The sequence below is a fragment of the Tachypleus tridentatus genome, chromosome 12 (assembly GCF_004210375.1).
Source record: "Tachypleus tridentatus isolate NWPU-2018 chromosome 12, ASM421037v1, whole genome shotgun sequence".
Taxonomy (NCBI): Eukaryota; Metazoa; Arthropoda; class Merostomata; order Xiphosura; family Limulidae; genus Tachypleus; species Tachypleus tridentatus.
Window position 1 is genome coordinate 124,777,459 of NC_134836.1, and position 24,161 is coordinate 124,801,619.

The 24,161-nt window shown below is 37.9% G+C and overlaps 1 protein-coding gene across 3 annotated transcripts in view; it reads left to right on the plus strand.

Moving 5' to 3' along the window:
- LOC143234603 (dual oxidase maturation factor 1-like) overlaps positions 1-24,161 on the plus strand; it is an 81,433-nt gene that overhangs the window by 49,996 nt on the left and 7,276 nt on the right. For all 3 annotated transcript variants that reach the window (XM_076472063.1, XM_076472064.1, XM_076472065.1), the window contains one exon: positions 9,987-10,198. In XM_076472063.1, the coding sequence (XP_076328178.1) occupies positions 9,987-10,198 (212 nt within the window). The remainder of the gene's footprint in view (positions 1-9,986; positions 10,199-24,161) is intronic.

Consider the following 24,161-nt stretch of genomic DNA (forward strand, 5'->3'; position numbering starts at 1 on the left):
AGAGTACACTGTTCTCTCGGTTTATTAATGTTATATAGTTTCTGTAGAGTACACTGTTCTCTCGGTTTATTAGTGTTATATAGTTTCTGTAGAGTACACTGTTCTCTCGGTTTTATTAATGTTATATAGTTTCTGTAGAGTACACTGTTCTCTCGGTTTATTAATGTTATATAGTTTCTGTAGAGTACACTGTTCTCTCGGTTTATTAATGTTATATAGTTCCTCTAGAGTACACTGTTCTCTCGGTTTATTAGTGTTATATAGTTTCTGTAGAGTACACTGTTCTCTCGGTTTATTAGTGTTATATAGTTTCTGTAGAGTACACTGTTCTCTCGGTTTATTAGTGTTATATAGTTTCTGTAGAGTACACTGTTCTCTCGGTTTATTAGTGTTATATAGTTCCTGTAGAGTACACTGTTCTCTGGGTTTATTAGTGTTATATAGTTTCTGTAGAGTACACTGTTCTCTGGGTTTATTAGTGTTATATAGTTTCTGTAGAGTACACTGTTCTCTGGGTTTATTAGTGTTATATAGTTTCTGTAGAGTACACTGTTCTCTGGGTTTATTAGTGTTATATAGTTTCTGTAGAGTACACTGTTCTCTGGGTTTATTAGTGTTATATAGTTTCTGTAGAGTACACTGTTCTCTCGGTTTATTAGTGTTATATAGTTCCTGTAGTGTACACTGTTCTCTCGGTTTATTAATGTTATATAGTTTCTGTAGAGTACACTGTTCTCTCGGTTTATTAATGTTATATAGTTTCTGTAGAGTACACTGTTCTCTCGGTTTATTAATGTTATATAGTTTCTGTAGAGTACACTGTTCTCTGGGTTTATTAGTGTTATATAGTTTCTGTAGAGTACACTGTTCTCTCGGTTTATTAGTGTTATATAGTTTCTGTAGAGTACACTGTTCTCTGGGTTTATTAGTGTTATATAGTTTCTGTAGAGTACACTGTTCTCTCGGTTTATTAGTGTTATATAGTTTCTGTAGAGTACACTGTTCTCTCGGTTTATTAGTGTTATATAGTTCCTGTAGAGTACACTGTTCTCTCGGTTTATTAGTGTTATATAGTTTCTGTAGAGTACACTGTTCTCTGGGTTTATTAGTGTTATATAGTTTCTGTAGAGTACACTGTTCTCTCGGTTTATTAGTGTTATATAGTTCCTGTGGTGTACACTGTTCTCTCGGTTTATTAATGTTATATAGTTTCTGTAGAGTACACTGTTCTCTCGGTTTATTAGTGTTATATAGTTTCTGTAGAGTACACTGTTCTCTCGGTTTATTAGTGTTATATAGTTCCTGTAGTGTACACTGTTCTCTCGGTTTATTAATGTTATATAGTTTCTGTAGAGTACACTGTTCTCTCGGTTTATTAATGTTATATAGTTTCTGTAGAGTACACTGTTCTCTCGGTTTATTAATGTTATATAGTTCCTGTAGAGTACACTGTTCTCTCGGTTTATTAGTGTTATATAGTTCCTGTAGAGTACACTGTTCTCTCGGTTTATTAGTGTTATATAGTTTCTGTAGAGTACACTGTTCTCTGGGTTTATTAGTGTTATATAGTTTCTGTAGAGTACACTGTTCTCTCGGTTTATTAGTGTTATATAGTCCCTGTAGAGTACACTGTTCTCTGGGTTTATTAATGTTATATAGTCCCTGTAGAGTACACTGTTCTCTGGGTTTATTAATGTTATATAGTACCTGTAGAGTACACTGTTGTTTGGGTTTATTAATGTTATATAGTCCCTGTAGAGTACACTGTTCTCTGGGTTTATTAATGTTATATAGTTTCTGTAGAGTACACTGTTCTCTCGGTTTATTAGTGTTATATAGTTTCTGTAGAGTACACTGTTCTCTCGGTTTATTAGTGTTATATAGTTTCTGTAGAGTACACTGTTCTCTCGGTTTATTAGTGTTATATAGTTTCTGTAGAGTACACTGTTCTCTCGGTTTATTAGTGTTATATAGTTTCTGTAGAGTACACTGTTCTCTCGGTTTATTAGTGTTATATAGTCCCTGTAGAGTACACTGTTCTCTCGGTTTATTAGTGTTATATAGTTTCTGTAGAGTACACTGTTCTCTCGGTTTATTAGTGTTATATAGTTTCTGTAGAGTACACTGCTCTCTCGGTTTATTAATGTTATATAGTTCCTCTAGAGTACACTGTTCTCTGGGTTTATTAGTGTTATATAGTTTCTGTAGAGTACACTGTTCTCTCGGTTTATTAATGTTATATAGTTTCTGTAGAGTACACTGTTCTCTGGGTTTATTAGTGTTATATAGTTTCTGTAGAGTACACTGTTCTCTGGGTTTATTAGTGTTATATAGTTTCTGTAGAGTACACTGTTCTCTCGGTTTATTAGTGTTATATAGTTTCTGTAGGGTACACTGTTCTCTCGGTTTATTAGTGTTATATAGTTTCTGTAGTGTACACTGTTCTCTCGGTTTATTAATGTTATATAGTTTCTGTAGAGTACACTGTTCTCTCGGTTTATTAATGTTATATAGTTTCTGTAGAGTACACTGTTCTCTCGGTTTATTAATGTTATATAGTTTCTGTAGAGTACACTGTTCTCTGGGTTTATTAGTGTTATATAGTTTCTGTAGAGTACACTGTTCTCTCGGTTTATTAGTGTTATATAGTTTCTGTAGAGTACACTGTTCTCTCGGTTTATTAGTGTTATATAGTTTCTGTAGAGTACACTGTTCTCTGGGTTTATTAGTGTTATATAGTTTCTGTAGAGTACACTGTTCTCTGGGTTTATTAGTGTTATATAGTTTCTGTAGAGTACACTGTTCTCTGGGTTTATTAGTGTTATATAGTTTCTGTAGAGTACTCTGTTCTCTGGGTTTATTAGTGTTATATAGTCCCTGTAGAGTACACTGTTCTCTCGGTTTATTAGTGTTATATAGTTTCTGTAGAGTACACTGTTCTCTCGGTTTATTAATGTTATATAGTTTCTGTAGAGTACACTGTTCTCTCGGTTTATTAATGTTATATAGTTTCTGTAGAGTACACTGTTCTCTCGGTTTATTAATGTTATATAGTTCCTGTAGAGTACACTGTTCTCTCGGTTTATTAATGTTATATAGTTCCTGTAGAGTACACTGTTCTCTCGGTTTAACTTTATGACGTAGTGTTCGAATTTTGTAAAGAACTTGAGCTCAACTGATAGATTTTCATGAAGTTTTGAGGTAAATTAATATACAGACCAAAGTTAAGCAACGGATTTGTTGAGAAAATTACTTTAATTCCTTGTTCGTATGAATAACTAGATTAAACTAGTCAGTAATAGATATGTAGTAGTGAACTTCTATATTAAACTAGTCAGTAATAGATATGTAGTAGTGAAGTTGTATATTAAACTAGTCAATAATAGATATGTAATAGTGAGCTTGTATATTAAACTAATCAAAAACAGATATGTAATAGTGAGCTTGTATATTAAACTAGTCAATAATAGATATGTAACAGTGAAATTCTATATTAAACTAGTCAATAATAGATATGTAATAGTGAGCTTGTATATTAAACTAATCAATAATAGATATGTAATAGTGCACTTCTATATTAAACTAGTCAATAATAGATATGTAATAGTGAACTTCTATATTAAACTAGTCAATAATAGATATGTAGTAGTGAACTTGTATATTAAACTAGTCAATAATAGATATGTAATAGTGAAATTCTATATTAAACTAATCAATAATAGATATGTAGTAGTGAACTTGTATATTAAACTAGTCAATAATAGATATGTAATAGTGAAATTCTATATTAAACTAGTCAATAATATATATGTAATAGTGAGCTTGTATATTAAACTAATCAATAATAGATATGTAATAGTGAGCTTGTATATTAAACTAATCAAAAACAGATATGTAATAGTGAGCTTGTATATTAAACTAGTCAATAATAGATATGTAACAGTGAAATTCTATATTAAACTAGTCAATAATAGATATGTAATAGTGAGCTTGTATATTAAACTAATCAATAATAGATATGTAATAGTGCACTTCTATATTAAACTAGTCAATAATAGATATGTAATAGTGAACTTCTATATTAAACTAGTCAATAATAGATATGTAATAGTGCACTTCTATATTAAACTAGTCAATAATAGATATGTAATAGTGAACTTCTATATTAAACTAGTCAATAATAGATATGTAGTAGTGAACTTGTATATTAAACTAGTCAATAATAGATATGTAATAGTGAAATTCTATATTAAGCTAGTCAATAATAGATATGTAATAGTGAGCTTGTATATTAAACTAATCTATAATAGATATGTAATAGTGAACTTGTATATTAAACTAGTCAATAATAGATATGTAATAGTGAACTTGTATATTAAACTAATTAATAATAGATATGTAATAGCGAACTTCTATATTAAACTAATCAATAATAGATATGTAATAGTGAACTTGTATATTAAACTAGTCAATAATAGATATGTAATAGTGAACTTCTATATTAAACTAGTCAATAATAGATATGTAATAGTGAGCTTGTATATTAAACTAGTCAATAATAGATATGTAATAGTGAGCTTGTATATTAAACTAGTCAATAATAGATATGTAATAGTGAGCTTGTATATTAAACTAGTCAATAATAGATATGTAATAGTGAGCTTGTATATTAAACTAGTCAATAGTAGATATGTAATAGTGAACTTGTATATTAAACTAATCAATAATAGATATGTAATAGTGAGCTTGTATATTAAACTAGTCAATAATAGATATGTAATAGTGAACTTGTATATTAAACTAGTCAATAATAGATATGTAATAGTGAACTTGTATATTAAACTAGTCAATAATAGATATGTAATAGTGAACTTGTATATTAAACTAGTCAATAATAGATATGTAATAGTGAAATTCTATATTAAACTAGTCAATAATAGATATTTAATAGTGAAATTCTATATTAAACCAGTCAATAATAGATATGTAATAGTGAGCTTATATAATAAACTAGTCAATAATAGATATGTAATAGTGAACTTGTATATTAATCTAGTCAATAATAGATATGTAATAGTGAAATTCTATATTAAACTAGTCAATAATAGATATGTAATAGTGAACTTCTGTATTAAACTAGTCAATAATAGATATTTAATAGTGAAATTCCATATTAAACTAGTCAATAATAGATATGTAATAGTGAACTTGTATATTAAACTAATCAATAATAGATATGTAATAGTGCACTTCTATATTAAACTAGTCAATAATATATATGTAATAGTGAACTTCTATGTTAAACTAGTCAATAATAGATATGCAATAGTGAACTTGTGTATTAAACTAATCAATAATAGATATGTAATAGTGAACTTCTGAAATGTTTAATCCGCTGTTCATAATGTTGTAAGTTTCCATAGAAACGTTCATTCACTCTGCTGTTGTAGGGGGGAGTAAAGAGAAATGATAGCACAGCCATTCGACACAGCTTATTCTTAATGCAAAACCTAACTATTCTGTGTTTTCTTCGGTCTGATGGATTTGTCAAATATTTTACTGTGATTGAGATAGTTATTTAGAGCAGAACGCGTAATACACTCCACGTACGTACAACAGCTATAGAGAGATGTGGTTTAAATCCCACTTTTATGTTAAGGAAAGCGTGACGACACAAACAGTGGCACTGTTTCATTACGGATAAAAGAAAATACGAAATAAAACTAAATACAGTTTCAAGTACCTTAAAAATAACTGGGAAATATTTTGACGAAGCCACGTGAATTATAAATTACTTAGTCATGTGACCACAACATCGGGTACATTTTAAGGGGGCGTTTCCTATATTAAAAGCTTATCGAACTCTTAAATATGAATCGTTAATGTGATAAGGAAACTGGAATTATTAACCTGGTAGTTCAGTGAAGCAGTGTGGTTTATAATAGAGGGCGTTTTACTTTTTTTTCTTTTTTTAAGAAGAGAATGTGAAAAACTTCAGATCGTAATATATATTAAGACAGTGAGTTTATTACTTTGAATGGTTCTGTTCTCGAAAGTCAGTGAATGAGTTTACCGATCATTAACTATTAACAACTCACTGTCAAACACATAAAGTTTGAAACTAAGAAAATATAGTGTATTAGTTTCTTTTATCCAAATGGGCTTTTCGTCCTATTCTAGATAGGCTGAAGCTTCTGGCATATAATCCGCAAGACGGATTTAAATACTAAGCAATGACGTCATAGGGGATGCCAAAGGTTTCCATGGTAATACTTATCCTTGTTCAGTTGATAAAAGTTATAAAAGTGTGTTTTTTGAAAGTACCTCCAAATTTTTATGCCAGAAACTATTATTGAACTACAATTATATAACTTTGAAGAAATGCATATTTCTGGCCATAATATTTTGAAAATAACATTTACTTAAATAACTTAGAGGAGGTTAATTACTAAGGTCCCATTTTGTACCTGAGAATTATTTACACAACGACTCGGAAATTCTGTTGTACTAGAACTGACTACAGATCTAAGAGACATGCTCCCTGATTTCTGTTACGTCTGTTAACTATTTACACAGAACAGAACTATGCACTCGGTTTCCTTGTTTTGCCAGAACTGACCACAGAACATGAGAATAAATGTGCTTAGGTTCCTGTTACGTTTGACAACTATTCACATAGATTAGGGCTAAGCACTGATATGCCCTGTCTTACCTGAGAAACTGTCACAGATCTGAGAGATAAGTACTCAGCTGTCCTGTTGTGGTATGTGGTTAACAGCAGAGCCAGAGTGCCTTGAGTTACTTCTAAGTTAATAAAAAATGTGATACTGCTTAATTACCAAGAAGGCACTAAGTTCCCACGTGTATCTCTGTAACTGAAAAACAATTACAGAACTTCTGTCAGTGACTCAGGTTTTCTGTCATGTCTAAGAAAATAAATCACAACAGAAGACATGGCTGAGACATGCTGTTCCTATTTATTCCTCAACATTAAAGCAATGAGGACTGTGTGTCCAGGTGTTTTGTCATATGTAAGAACTGACTAAAGAGCTGAGGACTGTGTGTCCAGGTGTTTTGTCACATGTAAGAACTGACTAAAGAGCTGAGGACTAAGTGTCCAGGTGTTTTGTCATACGTAAGAACTGACTAAAGAGCTGAGGACTGTGTGTTCAGGTATTTTGTCGTATGTAAAAACTGACTAATGAGCTGAGGACTAAGTGTCCAGGTGTTTTGTCATATGTAAGAACTGACTAAAGAGCTGAGGACTAAGTGTCCAGGTGTTTTGTCATACGTAATAACTGACTAAAGAGCTGAGGACTGTGTGTTCAGGTATTTTGTCGTATGTAAGAACTGACTAAAGAGCTGAGGACTGTGTGTCCAGGTGTTTTGTCGTATCTAAGAACTGACTAAAGAGCTGATGACTAAGTGTCCAGGTGTTTTGTCATACGTAAAAACTGACTAAAGAGCTGAGGACGAAGTGTCCAGGTATTTTGTCATACGTAAGAACTGACTAAAGAGCTGAGGACGAAGTGTCCAGGTATTTTGTCGAATGTAAGAACTGACTAAAGAGCTGAGGACTAAGTGTCCAGGTATTTTGTCGTATGTAAGAACTGACTAAAAAGCTGAGGATTAAGTGTCCAGGTATTTTGTCGTATGTAAGAACTGACTAAAGAGCTGAGGACTTAGTGTCCAGGTGTTTTGTCGTATCTGAGAACTAACTACAGTACTGAGGACTTAGTGTCCAGGTGTTTTGTCGTATCTGAGAACTAACTACAGTACTGAAGACTTAGTGTCCTGGTGTTTTGTCGTATCTGAGAACCAACTACAGTACTGAGGACTTATTGTCCTGGTGTTTTGTCGTATCTGAGGACTAACTACAGTACTGAGGACTTAGTGTCCTGGTGTTTTGTCGTATCTGAGAACTAACTACAGTACTGAGAACTTAGTGTCCTGGTGTTTTGTCGTATCTGAGAACTAACTACAGTACTGAGAACTTAGTGTCCTGGTGTTTTGTCGTATCTGAGAACTAACTACAGTACTGAGGAGTTAGTGTCCTGGTGTTTTGTCGTATCTGAGAACTAACTGCAGTACTGAGGACTTAGTGTCCAGGTGTTTTGTCGTATCTGAGAACTAACTACAGTACTGAGAACTCAGTGTCCTGGAGTTTTGTCGTATCTGAGAACTAACTACAGTACTGAGGACTTATTGTCCTGGTGTTTTGTCGTATCTGAGAACTAACTACAGTACTGAAAGACTAACTGTCCAGGTATTTTGTCATATCTGAGAACTAACTACAGTACTGAAAGACTAAGTGTCCTTGATATTTGCTCTGAGAAAAATAAAAGCCATGAAGTACAACCATGACACAGTAGAATTTATAATTTTTTTCTGACGTTAGGTATTTATTACCTGTTTGTTTTTCGCCCGCTTTTCTGTGTTTTAATACAGAACAATGTTAAAACTAATTGTGATTCTAGATATAAAATAAACATTCTCATTAAAATTGTCTAAAAATATACACATCAATTCTCGTGACTCTACAGAGATTCAGTAACTTGACAGTAGGTGGTACTGAACGAAATATCCATTACTGATATGGACAAATCATTAACTTGACAGTAGGTGATACTGAATGAAATATCCACCATTGGTAGCTGGTTATGAGGTTAGTAATCTTTACATGTGATCTGTTAAAATCCTCAAAAGTCATTGAATTTCTGGATTAGTACCAGAACCGACTTTTGGGATCTTCATTTTTGTTTTAGGCTCCCATCCTTAAATAAGATTAAAACTAAAGAAGATAAAGTCTAATATAGACATTAGACATCACTGATGAGTGGTGTACTTCAGTTGAAACTAAAGAAGGTAAAGTCTAATATAGACATTAGACATCACTGATGAGTGGTGTACTTCAGTTGAAACTAAAGAAGGTAAAGTATAATATAGACATTAGACATCACTGATGAGTGGTGTACTTCAGTTGAAACTAAAGAAGGTAAAGTCTAATATAGACATTAGACATCACTGATGAGTGGTGTACTTCAGTTGAAACTAAAGAAGGTAAAGTCTAATATAGACATTAGACATCACTGATGAGTGGTGTACTTCAGTTGAAACTAAAAAAGATAAAGTTTAATATAGACATTAGACATCACTGATGAGTGATGTACTTCAGTTGAAACTAAAGAAGGTAAAGTCTAATATAGACATTAGACATCACTGATGAGTGATGAACTTCAGTTGAGGAGCACACTGAGAAGGATAAGGGTTAAAAATGGACTTTTATTTTGTTTTTGAATTTCGCGCAAAGCTACTCCAGGGCTATCTGCGCTAGCCATCCCTAATTTAGCAGTGTAAGACTAGAGGGAAGGCAGCTAGTCATCACCACCCACCGCCAACTCTTGGGCTACTCTTTTACCAACGAATAGTGGGATTGACCGTCACATTATAACGCCACCACGACTGAAAGGGTGAGCATGTTTGGAGCGACCCGGATTCGAACCCACGACCCTCGGATTACGAGTCGAATGCCTTAACACACTTGTCCATGCCGGACCACTTTTATTTATCAGATGAATTTTTTTAACATGAAATTTGAGCCAATTAAGCCACTTTAATCACAATTCTTATGAGTAGAATATCCTGTTTTTAGTATTTCAACTGTCCCAGTATTATCCATGTTATTACATTTAATATCCTAACTCGGTACCCCTTACTAATAAATGAAGTCCTAATTGGTTTATTTAAAGTTACTAATTATACGTAACACATCGTCTTGTTTTAGTTTGGCTAAGATTAGTCTAAAACCAATTCACTTGACTACTGCCCTCACAACTCACAGAATCCTCCTGTATTGTGTTACACAGCAAAAGCGTTTCTTTCTATAACCATTTAAGGTTAGTTAAATAGTTTTAGGCATAAAGTCACGACATGGATTTTCGCAGTTTTCTGTAACGATGTCCTGTACTTATCTCTTCCTCCCACAGGACCGCGTTTGCATTGTGGCTGCTGATGGACATTCTTCTCTGTACTGTTCCAAGATATGGAGCCTTCTGCTTGCAGCTCACGGGAGCTGCCATGTTAGTCACTAACGCCATCTATGCTCTCTTACTGCCTCGTAAGCCTTTAGTCATTCCCTTCGAGGACGGAACCCTAACGTTTGAATATGGATGGTGTTTCTGGCTCGTCCTTGGTACAGGTAAGTCCTTTTGAAATGAATACGTTGGACCTCTTCTCGTTCCTCGTCTAGTTTTACTATAACAACTGCTTTTTGAAAGGAGACAAAACGTTCATTGAATATAAACAAAAGGTGATTCAATTTTAGGGGACATTTTTAAAGTTATCTATTGGTCACTTCAAGATGTCTAAAAATATTCAAAGTTTGAAAACGAACAAATATCTGTGTGCCTAATTTCAAAATATACTTGCTTTGATTTAGTCTATAGGTTTCTCTCGTACTAACTATAAAGGACCTTCACACCAACAATATGTTTGATATTTTTCGCTGTGATTTAAGTCCAGCTTATCTATCTTAGGTTAACTTTAGGGTTAGTGATGAGAAGTGTAATTCTCCTAAACTAATATAACACAATAACACATGTTGATCAAATTGTAGATTAAACTGGACTTACTCTGAACTTAGAGAACAGTAAGTTTATTTATTATGACGCCCTAGTTGTTAACAGTAACATCAAGTTTATTTATTATGACGCCCTAGTTGTTAACAGTAACATCAAGTTTATTTATTATGACGCCCTAGTTGTTAACAGTAACATCAAGTTTATTTATTATGACGCCCTAGTTGTTAACAGTAACATCAAGTCACTTTTTTACCACTAAGAAGGTTTGTATGTTTTACATATCGTTCCAACAACTTGCATGTGCACCTACTAAAGTTATACAAAGTAAGTTATAAATTTAAGAAAGGTAAACAAATCTCTTACTAGATCTGTTTGCCCGTGTAAACAGATAAAATTAAAACAAAGTTTTCGATAATTACAATCAAACTGTTGCCCTCCTTCACTACACTGCTTACAGAAGTGTGTGGCACATGTTATTCATTTCACTGCGCGTCGTCCTGTTCGTAAAATTGAGTTTAATGGCTTTGAAAGTTTCATTACTGTTTCAATAGTGTAAAATGGTACAGGAACTTTATCTCGACGCGAATGAGTTGTTACTTATTTCTGCGTTATCTGACGTTTTTTAAAATATAGGTCAGCATCTCGTGACATACTGATTTCGAGTGTTATTAGATGCTTATTGTTAAGATGTGATAATTAACTAATGAACCGTCATCCTCCACGAGCCTATATCGTGACATCGTATTACTTAGTACCTAGTACTAGTATATTGTATAAGACATTAGTTTCATTGTTTTATCCTTGAGTAAAATGAAACAATGTATCGAATTCTTTCACTATATAAGTATATGTAAAGGCGAGTTCAGGCGGAAAGATACCTATTTACATTCCCGTAATCAAAATTAGTTAGAGCAAGATAGAAGACGAACACGTCTACGAAGTGAATGCTCGTGTTGTAACATGGGAAGAAATAGTGACCAATCATAGTTTACAGACTCAAGTGACGACAGCTCACTCACGTGTCAACAACCTTAAGTACGAGATAATCTGTTTGATAAACGTAATAGGTTTTTGTTTTGTTTTTATGGGCCTTTACTTGATAGTATAGGAGATTGTCTCCCCTAACGGAACATTCTAGAACTAATTTAGCGGTACAAACATGACACGAATCAATCAATCATGGGGATATAGGTCTTTTGCCAACTCGGGAGGGTCTGGTTTTTCCTTTCTCCTGTCAGGTATTCTAAACTTGGTTTTAAATAAGCTGATCTGGATGTCGAACAGTTTACACTGTAACTTCTGTTTCAGGGCTATGTCCAGGCTATGTTGTATCTTTCTTGACTTATATTTACTGTGTATTTGTATATGTTCTTTGTAGACGTACAAGAAACTGAATTGTCTAAGGTAGTAACGGTGTTAAGTGTTCTGTGGTTATTTTAATGGTTAGTAAACGGTGTTAAGTGTTCTGTGGTTATTTTAATGGTTAGTATTACACTATCATCATGGCTATGGGGTTTTTGTTTGGTGTTAGGAATTCACAGAATATGTTTGTGGCTGCTTCTGTTACCTGGCTTATTCTTTCGTGTTGTTGTGTTTTAGCTGTTGTGTTTTCTGGCTTGTTTTGTCGTGTGGTCAGTTTGAGTGTGCGTGTTTTGCTGCCTATATGTTTAGTAGATTGTTGTCGGTGGTTTCCTCTGTTTGTGTGATTATATTCGTTGTGTGTTAACCATGGGACAGTCTCTGTTTCAGTGTCTTATTGTTGACAGTTGTAAACACTGGGTTTCCATGACTACAGTCGTTTGTACTTTGTCTGTATCAGGATATGGTCCACGTTTAGGACCAGGGAGAGTCAGGTTCAGTGTAAACCACAACCTTCCTCTCTCTTACTGAACCCGAGATAATGACCCTTGTTACGGTGTTGTTGCATCACTTAAAATATGTTAAATTTTGTCCATTGTTCACAGTTTTAATTAATGCACCCTCCTCGTGACTTGTCTAATCATGAGGTAGTGTTAACTCGTACATTTTCATTGGCTATTCACAAAGTAGTTCCGATTAGCAGTCATGTATAAACACACATAACCCTATTTTTACATATAAAACCCTTTTAAAATAGAGCTACATTTGTGTTTAGGGTTCAGTTAGCCTACCACTGTTTAACCTGTTTACAGCCTACTAATGATTGGCAGCGTGTGTTTATTTGGTTTGAATTTCGCTCTGGTCGTCCCTAGTATAGAAGTGATGGACTAGAGAGAACGCTGGTCGTCCCTAATTTAGAAATGATGGACCAGAGACAACGCTGGTCGTCCCTAATTTAGAAATGATGGACCAGAGACAACGCCGGTCGTCCCTAATTTAGAAATGATGGACTAGAGACAACACCGGTCGTCCCTAATTTAGAAGTGATGGACTAGAGACAACACCGGTCGTCCATAATTTAGAAGTGATGGACCAGAGACAACGCTGGTCGTCCCTAATTTAGAAATGATGGACCAGAGACAACGCTGGTCGTCCCTAATTTAGAAGTGATGGACTAGAGACAACACCGGTCGTCCCTAATTTAGAAATGATGGACCAGAGACAACGCTGGTCGTCCCTAATTTAGAAATGATGGACCAGAGACAACGCTGGTCGTCCCTAATTTAGAAATGATGGACCAGAGACAACGCTGGTCGTCCCTAATTTAGAAATGATTGACCAGAGACAACGCTGGTCGTCCCTAATTTAGAAATGATGGACCAGAGACAACGCTGGTCGTCCCTAATTTAGAAATGATTGACCAGAGACAACGCTGGTCGTCCCTAATTTAGAAGTGATGGACCAGAGACAACGCTGGTCGTCCCTAATTTAGCAGTGATAGACTAGAGACAACGCTGGTCGTCCCTAATTTAGAAATGATTGACCAGAGACAACGCTGGTCGTCCCTAATTTAGAAGTGATGGACCAGAGACAACGCTGGTCGTCCCTAATTTAGCAGTGATAGACTAGAGACAACGCTGGTCGTCCCTAATTTAGAAATGATTGACCAGAGACAACGCTGGTCGTCCCTAATTTAGAAGTGATGGACCAGAGACAACGCTGGTCGTCCCTAATTTAGCAGTGATAGACTAGAGACAACGCTGGTCGTCCCTAATTTAGCAGTGATAGACTAGAGACAACGCTGGTCGTCCCTAATTTAGCAGTGATGGACCAGAGACAACGCTGGTCGTCCCTAATTTAGAAATGATGGACCAGAGACAACGTTGGTCGTCAATAATTTAGAAGTGATGGACCAGAGACAACGCTGGTCGTCCCTAATTTAGAAATGATGGACCAGAGACAACGCTGGTCGTCCCTAATTTAGAAATGATGGACCAGAGACAACGCTGGTCGTCCCTAATTTAGAAATGATGGACCAGAGACAACGTTGGTCGTCAATAATTTAGAAGTGATGGACCAGAGACAACGCTGGTCGTCCCTAATTTAGAAATGATGGACCAGAGACAACGCTGGTCGTCCCTAATTTAGAAATGATGGACCAGAGACAACGCCGGTCGTCCCTAATTTAGAAATGATGGACTAGAGACAACACCGGTCGTCCCTAATTTAGAAGTGATGGACTAGAGACAACACCGGTCGTCCCTAATTTAGAAGTGATGGACCAGAGACAACGCTGGTCGTCCCTAATTTAGAAATGATGGACCAGAGACAACGCTGGTCGTCCCTAATTTAGAAGTGATGGACTAGAGACAACACCGGTCGTCCCTAATTTAGAAATGATGGACCAGAGACAACGCTGGTCGTCCCTAATTTAGAAATGATGGACCAGAGACAACGCTGGTCGTCCCTAATTTAGAAATGATGGACCAGAGACAACGCTGGTCGTCCCTAATTTAGAAATGATGGACCAGAGACAACGCTGGTCGTCCCTAATTTAGAAATGATTGACCAGAGACAACGCTGGTCGTCCCTAATTTAGAAATGATGGACCAGAGACAACGCTGGTCGTCCCTAATTTAGAAATGATTGACCAGAGACAACGCTGGTCGTCCCTAATTTAGAAATGATTGACCAGAGACAACGCTGGTCGTCCCTAATTTAGAAGTGATGGACCAGAGACAACGCTGGTCGTCCCTAATTTAGCAGTGATAGACTAGAGACAACGCTGGTCGTCCCTAATTTAGAAATGATTGACCAGAGACAACGCTGGTCGTCCCTAATTTAGAAATGATTGACCAGAGACAACGCTGGTCGTCCCTAATTTAGAAGTGATGGACCAGAGACAACGCTGGTCGTCCCTAATTTAGCAGTGATAGACTAGAGACAACGCTGGTCGTCCCTAATTTAGAAATGATTGACCAGAGACAACGCTGGTCGTCCCTAATTTAGAAATGATTGACCAGAGACAACGCTGGTCGTCCCTAATTTAGAAGTGATGGACCAGAGACAACGCTGGTCGTCCCTAATTTAGCAGTGATAGACTAGAGACAACGCTGGTCGTCCCTAATTTAGCAGTGATAGACTAGAGACAACGCTGGTCGTCCCTAATTTAGCAGTGATGGACCAGAGACAACGCTGGTCGTCCCTAATTTAGAAATGATGGACCAGAGACAACGTTGGTCGTCAATAATTTAGAAGTGATGGACCAGAGACAACGCTGGTCGTCCCTAATTTAGAAATGATGGACCAGAGACAACGCTGGTCGTCCCTAATTTAGAAATGATGGACCAGAGACAACGTTGGTCGTCAATAATTTAGAAGTGATGGACCAGAGACAACGCTGGTCGTCCCTAATTTAGAAATGATGGACCAGAGACAACGCTGGTCGTCCCTAATTTAGAAATGATGGACCAGAGACAACGCTGGTCGTCCCTAATTTAGAAATGATTGACCAGAGACAACGCTGGTCGTCCCTAATTTAGAAATGATTGACCAGAGACAACGCTGGTCGTCCCTAATTTAGAAATGATGGACCAGAGACAACGCTGGTCGTCCCTAATTTAGAAATGATTGACCAGAGACAACGCTGGTCGTCCCTAATTTAGAAATGATTGACCAGAGACAACGCTGGTCGTCCCTAATTTAGAAATGATTGACCAGAGACAACGCTGGTCGTCCCTAATTTAGAAGTGATGGACCAGAGACAACGCTGGTCGTCCCTAATTTAGCAGTGATAGACTAGAGACAACGCTGATCGTCCCTAATTTAGAAATGATTGACCAGAGACAACGCTGGTCGTCCCTAATTTAGAAGTGATGGACCAGAGACAACGCTGGTCGTCCCTAATTTAGCAGTGATAGACTAGAGACAACGCTGGTCGTCCCTAATTTAGCAGTGATAGACTAGAGACAACGCTGGTCGTCCCTAATTTAGCAGTGATAGACCAGAGACAACGCTGGTCGTCCCTAATTTAGCAGTGATGGACTAGAGACAACGCTGGTCGTCCCTAATTTAGAAGTGATGGACTAGAGACAACGCTGGTCGTCCCTAATGTAGCAGTGATAGACTAGAGACAACGCTGGTCGTCCCTAATTTAGCAGTGATGGACCAGAGACAACGCTGGTCGTCCCTAATTTAGCAGTGATGGACCAGAGACAACGCTGGTCGTCCCTAATTTAGCAGTGATAGACCAGAGACAACGCTGGTCGTCCCTAATTTAGCAGTGATGGACCAGAGACAACGCTGGTCGTCCCTAATTTAGCAGTGATGGACTAGAGACAACGCTGGTCGTCCCTAATTTAGCAGTGATGGACTAGAGACAACGCTGGTCGTCCCTAATTTAGCAGTGATAGACTAGAGACAACGCTGGTCGTCCCTAATTTAGCAGTGATGGACCAGAGACAACGCTGGTCGTCCCTAATTTAGCAGTGATAGACTAGAGACAACGCTGGTCGTCCCTAATTTAGCAGTGATGGACTAGAGACAACGCTGGTCGTCCCTAATTTAGCAGTGATGGACTAGAGACAACGCTGGTCGTCCCTAATTTAGCAGTGATGGACTAGAGACAACGCTGGTCGTCCCTAATTTAGCAGTGATAGACTAGAGACAACGCTGGTCGTCCCTAATTTAGCAGTGATGGACCAGAGACAACGCTGGTTGTCCCTAATTTAGCAGTGATAGACCAGAGACAACGCTGGTCGTCCCTAATTTAGCAGTGATAGACTAGAGACAACGCTGGTCGTCCCTAATTTAGCAGTGATAGACTAGAGACAACGCTGGTCGTCCCTAATTTAGCAGTGATAGACCAGAGACAACGCTGGTCGTCCCTAATTTAGCAGTGATAGACTAGAGACAACGCTGGTCGTCCCTAATTTAGCAGTGATGGACTAGAGACAACGCTGGTCGTCCCTAATTTAGCAGTGATGGACTAGAGACAACGCTGGTCGTCCCTAATTTAGCAGTGATGGACTAGAGACAACGCTGGTCGTCCCTAATTTAGCAGTGATGGACCAGAGACAACGCTGGTCGTCCCTAATTTAGCAGTGATGGACTAGAGACAACGTTGGTCGTCCCTAATTTAGCAGTGATGGACTAGAGACAACGCTGGTCGTCCCTAATTTAGCAGTGATGGACCAGAGACAACGCTGGTCGTCCCTAATTTAGCAGTGATAGACCAGAGACAACGCTGGTCGTCCCTAATTTAGCAGTGATGGACTAGAGACAACGCTGGTCGTCCCTAATTTAGCAGTGATGGACCAGAGACAACGCTGGTCGTCCCTAATTTAGCAGTGATGGACTAGAGACAACGCTGGTCGTCCCTAATTTAGCAGTGATGGACTAGAGACAACGCTGGTCGTCCCTAATTTAGCAGTGATGGACCAGAGACAACGCTGGTCGTCCCTAATTTAGCAGTGATAGACCAGAGACAACGCTGGTCGTCCCTAATTTAGCAGTGATGGACTAGAGACAACGTTGGTCGTCCCTAATTTAGCAGTGATAGACTAGAGACAACGCTGGTCGTCCCTAATTTAGCAGTGATAGACCAGAGACAACGCTGGTCGTCCCTAATTTAGCAGTGATAGACCAGAGACAACGCTGGTCGTCCCTAATTTAGCAGTGATGGACCAGAGACAACGCTGGTCGTCCCTAATTTAGCAGTGATAGACTAGAGACAACGCTGGTCGTTCCTAATTTAGCAGTGATAGACTAGAGACAACGCTGGTCGTCCCTAATTTAGCAGTGATGGACTAGAGACAACGCTGGTCGTCCCTAATTTAGCAGTGATGGACTAGAGACAACGCTGGTCGTCCCTAATTTAGCAGTGATAGACTAGAGACAACGCTGGTCGTCCCTAATTTAGCAGTGATGGACCAGAGACAACGCTGGTCGTCCCTAATTTAGCAGTGATAGACCAGAGACAACGCTGGTCGTCCCTAATTTAGCAGTGATGGACTAGAGACAACGCTGGTCGTCCCTAATTTAGCAGTGATGGACCAGAGACAACGCTGGTCGTCCCTAATTTAGCAGTGATGGACTAGAGGGAAAACAGCTACTCATCACCATCTCAGGGCTACTCTATTGTGAACGTGCGATATTGGGATTGACTGTTACTTTATAACACCCTCACGGCTGAAAGGGCGAACCCGCTACCCTCATATTGCGAATCGAGTGCCCTAACCATCTGACCATGCCTGGCCCATGTATATGTGTGTAAACCTAACTAACTTTACAATTTACACATCGGAAACCTCTTGTCATTCAATGGTAAAACAGATCTTATAACGTTAAAGTTCGGTGTCCGACCTTTATAGGGGGCTAGGTTCAGATACCCAACCAATTGTGTATCTTTGGGCTAGAATAAAACCAAAGCATATTTAAAAACAACAAAAACATTTATTACAAAACTGTTTTTAATAAAACGAGGAACAAATTTTACAAAATTTATCTCTTTCTTTAATTACGTCTGAGGGTTTATGATGCTAAAATCCGAGTTTGTTACTCAATAAATATTCTATTGTGTGACTTTGCGCTTAACAACAACAAAACTAAATAAATCAAAACACATGAAGACACTAATAATTGGAACACTAACTCTTGTTTGCACGTGATAAAATTGCTCCTAGAAGCTACGTTACAAGTATATATAAATTGTGTTAATAGTTGGTATAAGTTATGTCAATGTTTAGGAACTGTACTTAGAGTTCAAATGTTGTTAAGAATGGATATAAGTTATGGAGTGTTTTTTACATAGAATTCCTACTTATATTCAACGAAGTTTGATGTCAGAGAATGAGTTCATAATAAATAATTTTCCCGTTAGAATGCGCTGGTGTATATAATAATTTTCCCGTTAGAATGCGCTGGTGTATCGCGATCTTCGAAGCCGACGAAGGAGGTAAAAAATTCGTCCTACTGGTTGTGAGTAGATATGAATAAATAGTTGCAACTATGTATTCTTTAACTTAAAAATTGCCCACTATTCACCAACCAAGTGTAGACCCATTTCAGGTTATTCAGTGATACCAAATACAATCGGTGCTTAACCGTAAATGAGTCAGTTGACCTACGCTTTCACGTTTACATTTGGAGTCTTTAGTTTGTGTCAGACTTTGCCTGAGGCAAGTGAAATCGAACTTGTAAAGTCAAGGTGTTACAGACATGCGCTTTAAAGATTTAGCTGAGCAGAAATTAACCTAACATTTTAGTTGAAATCAACAACAGTAGCGATGATATGTCTCATATTTACAAATGGAAGTTTATATGTTTCAGTTACTCTATCCATATGTTGATTCGTGTGTTTTTTCTTCACAATAGAACTAAAACTCGTATAATAATCAATTGTCCTTTGTAATATTTCTTGAGTTAGATATTTCTTGTACGTCGTTAGGCTTAAGTTTAAACTTGAGTTGAAAATATTTACCGAAAGCTTTGTTTGTTTGTTTTTGAATTTCGCACAAAGCTACTCGAGGGCTATCTGTGCTAGCCGTCCCAAATTTAGCAGTGTAAGACTAGAGGGAAGGCAGCTAGTCATCACCACCCACCGCCAACTCTTGGGCTACTCTTTTACCAACGAATAGTGGGATTGACCGCAAATTATAACACCCCCACGGCTGAAAGGGCGAGCATATTTGGCGCGACCGGGATGCGAACCCGCGACCCTCAGATTACGAGTCGCACGCCTTAACACGCTTGGCCATGCCGGGCCCTTACCGAAAGCAAATATGCAAGTACTTCCCTTAAAGTTTTGTACAATAATAAACTAAACGCAGTAACTGTGTTATTTTTACATAACTTTTAGTTGATATCTCATCTGATAAAGTTAAACATTTGAGGTACAAACAAGTTGACCCGTTAATGATACGCAATTTCCTTTTGTACTAATTGTAATCACAGCCTAATCTTTCATCTGTCAGTACAGCCTAGTGTCCCATCTGTCAGTATAGCCAAGTGTCCAATCTGTCAGTAAGGTCTAATATCCCATCTGTCAGTACAGCCTAGTGTCCCATCTGTCAGTAAGGTCTAATGTCCCATCTGTCAGTACAGCCTAATGTCCAATCTGTCAATAAGGTCTAATGCCCTATCTGTCAGTACAGCCTAGTGTCCAATCTGTTAGTAAGGTCTAATTTCCCATCTGTCAGTACACCCTAGTGTCCAATCTGTCAGTAACGTCTAATGTCCCATCTGTCAGTACAGCCTAGTGTCCAATCTGTTAGTAAGGTCTAATGTCCCATCTGTCAGTACAGCCTAGTGTCCAATCTGTCAGTAACGTCTAATGTCCCATCTGTCAGTACAGCCTAGTGTCCAATCTGTCAGTAAGGTCTAATGCCCCATCTGTCAGTACAGCCTAGTGTCCAATCTGTTAGTAAGGTCTAATGTCCCATCTGTCAGTACAGCCTAGTGTCCAATCTGTCAGTAAGGTCTAATGTCCCATCTGTCAGTACAGCCTAGTGTCCAATCTGTCAGTAAGGTCTAATGTCCCATCTGTCAGTACAGCCTAGTGTCCAATCTGTCAGTAAGGTCTAATGTCCCATCTGTCAGTACAGCCTAGTGTCCAATCTGTCAGTAAGGTTTAATGTCCCATCTGTCATTACAGCCTAGTGTCCAATCTGTCAGTAAGGTCTAATGTTCCACCTGTCAGTACAGCCTAGTGTCTAATCTGTCAGTAAGGTTTAATGTCCCATCTGTCAGTACAGCCTAGTGTCCAATCTGTCAGTAAGGTTTAATGTCCCATCTGTCAGTACAGCCTAGTGTCCAATCTGTTAGTAAGGTCTAATGTCCCATCTGTCAGTACAGCCTAGTGTCCAATCTGTCAGTAACGTCTAATGTCCCATCTGTCAGTACAGCCTAATGTCCAATCTGTCAGTAAGGTCTAATGCCCCATCTGTCAGTACAGCCTAGTGTCCAATCTGTTAGTAAGGTCTAATGTCCCATCTGTCAGTACAGCCTAGTGTCCAATCTGTCAGTAAGGTCTAATGTCCCATCTGTCAGTACAGCCTAGTGTCCAATCTGTCAGTAAGGTCTAATGTCCCATCTGTCAGTACAGCCTAGTGTCCAATCTGTCAGTAAGGTCTAATGTCCCATCTGTCAGTACAGCCTAGTGTCCAATCTGTCAGTAAGGTTTAATGTCCCATCTGTCATTACAGCCTAGTGTCCAATCTGTCAGTAAGGTCTAATGTCCCACCTGTCAGTACAGCCTAGTGTCCAATCTGTCAGTAAGGTTTAATGTCCCATCTGTCAGTACAGCCTAGTGTCCAATCTGTCAGTAAGGTTTAATGTCCCATCTGTCAGTACAGCCTAGTGTCCAATCTGTCAGTAAGGTTTAATGTCCCATCGGTCAGTACAGCCTAGTGTCCAATCTGTCAGTAAGGTCTAATGTCCCATCTGTCAGTACAGCCTAATGTCCAATCTGTCAGTAAGGTCTAATGCCCCATCTGTCAGTACAGCCTAGTGTCCAATCTGTTAGTAAGGTCTAATGTCCCATCTGTCAGTACAGCCTAGTGTCCAATCTGTCAGTAAGGTCTAATGTCCCATCTGTCAGTACAGCCTAGTGTCCAATCTGTCAGTAAGGTTTAATGTCCCACCTGTCAGTACAGCATAGTGTCCAATCTGTCAGTAAGGTCTAATGTCCCATCTGTCAGTACAGCCTAGTGTCTAATCTGTCAGTAAGGTTTAATGTCCCATCTGTCAGTACAGCCTAGTGTCCAATCTGTCAGTAAGGTTTAATGTCCCATTTGTCAGTACAGCCTAATGTCCAATCTGTCAGTAAGGTCTAATGCCCCATCTGTCAGTACAGCCTAGTGTCCAATCTGTTAGTAAGGTCTAATGTCCCATCTGTCAGTACAGCCTAGTGTCCAATCTGTCAGTAAGGTCTAATGTCCAATCTGTCAGTAAGGTCTAATGCCCCATCTGTCAGTACAGCCTAGTGTCCAATCTGTTAGTAAGGTCTAATGTCCCATCTGTCAGTACAGCCTAGTGTCCAATCTGTCAGTAACGTCTAATGTCTCATCTGTCAGTACATCCTAATGTCCAATCTGTCAGTAAGGTCTAATGTCCCATCTGTCAGTACAGACTAGTGTTTAATCTGTCAGTAAGGTCTAATGTCCCATCTGTCAGTACAGCCTAGTGTCCAATCTGTCAGTAAGGTCTAATGTCCCATCGGTCAGTACAGCCTAGTGTCCTATCTGTCTGTACAGCCTAGTGTCCAATCTGTCAGTAAGGTCTAATGTCCTATCTGTCAGTACAGCCTAGTGTCCAATCTGTCAGTAAGGTCTAATGTCCCATCGGTCAGTACAGCCTAGTGTCCAATCTGTAAGTAAGGTCTAATGTCCTATCTGTCAGTACAGCCTTGTGTCCAATCTGTCAGTAAGGTCTAATGTCCCATCAGTCAGTACAGCCTAGTGTCCAATCTGTCAGTAAGGTCTAGTGTCCTATCTGTCAGTACAACCTAGTGTCCAATCTGTCAGTAGGGTCTAATGTCCTATCTATCTGAAAGGATACATTTTTTAACTCAAGATTCTCAATTTGAAAGTTTTAACAGTTAGAACATTACATTTTTTATTCCACGGTTGGAAAAATATTTTTTTGCAGTGAATGTTTTTGAAAATCCCAGAAAAAATATGTTTATTTTTTTCAAGTTGTGTTTTCAACTGATAGGAACTTTTATAAGTTTTTATAGCAGTATAATTTTAGAGATAACCTTAATTTCATAAATCTTCCATTAATCTTAATATATAGGTAAATCAGCGACATCTGGTGTTACGGGACTCTGTGGTAGCAGTTCATAAGCACGAATGACGTGATTTTAATCACGAAAATAATTTCTTCTAATAACATGAAAACATCGACACAATAAATAAACTAGTTTTTTTGGTGTTTGGTATTTTTAACCCAGCCAGCACTCCAGGGGTTAAACGTCCGATTCAGAATCCAATATATTTTAATTACAGTGGTCCTAATTTCTAACTTTCACCAGTCGAAAGGCAACCGCTAAAATATGGAGTACTTTCAGCATCATTGTAGTGCGAACCTCGGACTTATTGAGCTGTATACTACCTTAGTATTCTCATTGGAGAAACTCATCCAGCCAAGAATATAGCGACACCTTTAGAAAACTTTCTGTTTGGATTAAATTAAATATACGTAAACTACAAGAAACTTCTTTGTTATTGACTAACAATAAATGTTAAAACCATATATAGGAGGATGATGTGTTTGTTTAGCAAAAGTACAAAATATATTTCAATTAATCATCAGTTCTTAGGCTTAAGTGCTGGACATACACACCAGAATGGATATGGCTCAACGTTTTACATATGCTGTGTTTTACAACTATATTGGTAAGCCAGGAAATTTAAAAGATTCAAGTTAATTCAGCACTGTGATCTTACTTGAGAGGAGGAGATAAATATTTTGTTTCATGCTCACTTTAAATAATATGTTAATTGTTGTTGTTACTTATATAACAAGTAGGTGTCGCAAGTGTTCTTTAACGTGACACGTCACTTGTCTCGAACATTACTGATCTTCGTGCGAAACTAAAAAACAAGTAGGAAGAAATTAAAATTCACCCTCATACCAAACATGTTCGTCCTTTCAGCCGTAGGGGTGCTATAATGTTACGGTCAATTCCACTATTAGTTGGTAAAAGATTAGCCCAAGAGTTGGTGGTGGGTGGTGATGACTAGCTGCCTTTCCTCTAGTCTTATACTGCTAAATTAGGCTAGCGCAGATAGCCCTCGTGTAGCTTTGCAGGAGATCGAATCTCGGATTTTAGCGCTGTAACGTTGTCAGTCTAAGAACTTTCGCTGAGTACTTTGTAGGAAAGTCTCGCTTTAAACACTGACATTAGTATTTTCAACAATATGTCAACTACATCCAGCTATATCCAGAGCCGACCAGGCCTTTCGCACATCACCAGGTCTCATCGGGTTGGCTGAGATACAAAAACAGTAGCGATAGAGACGCTATTTATATTAGTAGAGCTTTTGTTTAAAATTTTGTTTACAATACTTAATAGAAAGCATGACTGACGTAACTGCAATACATAAATTACAGCGACATTACTTACCTAAAATATTATTAACTTACTAATTCTATTTGAACTGAACTCGTGTCTCGTGGATCCACAGACACAGTGAATGACATGTTAAACTATTGTTATGT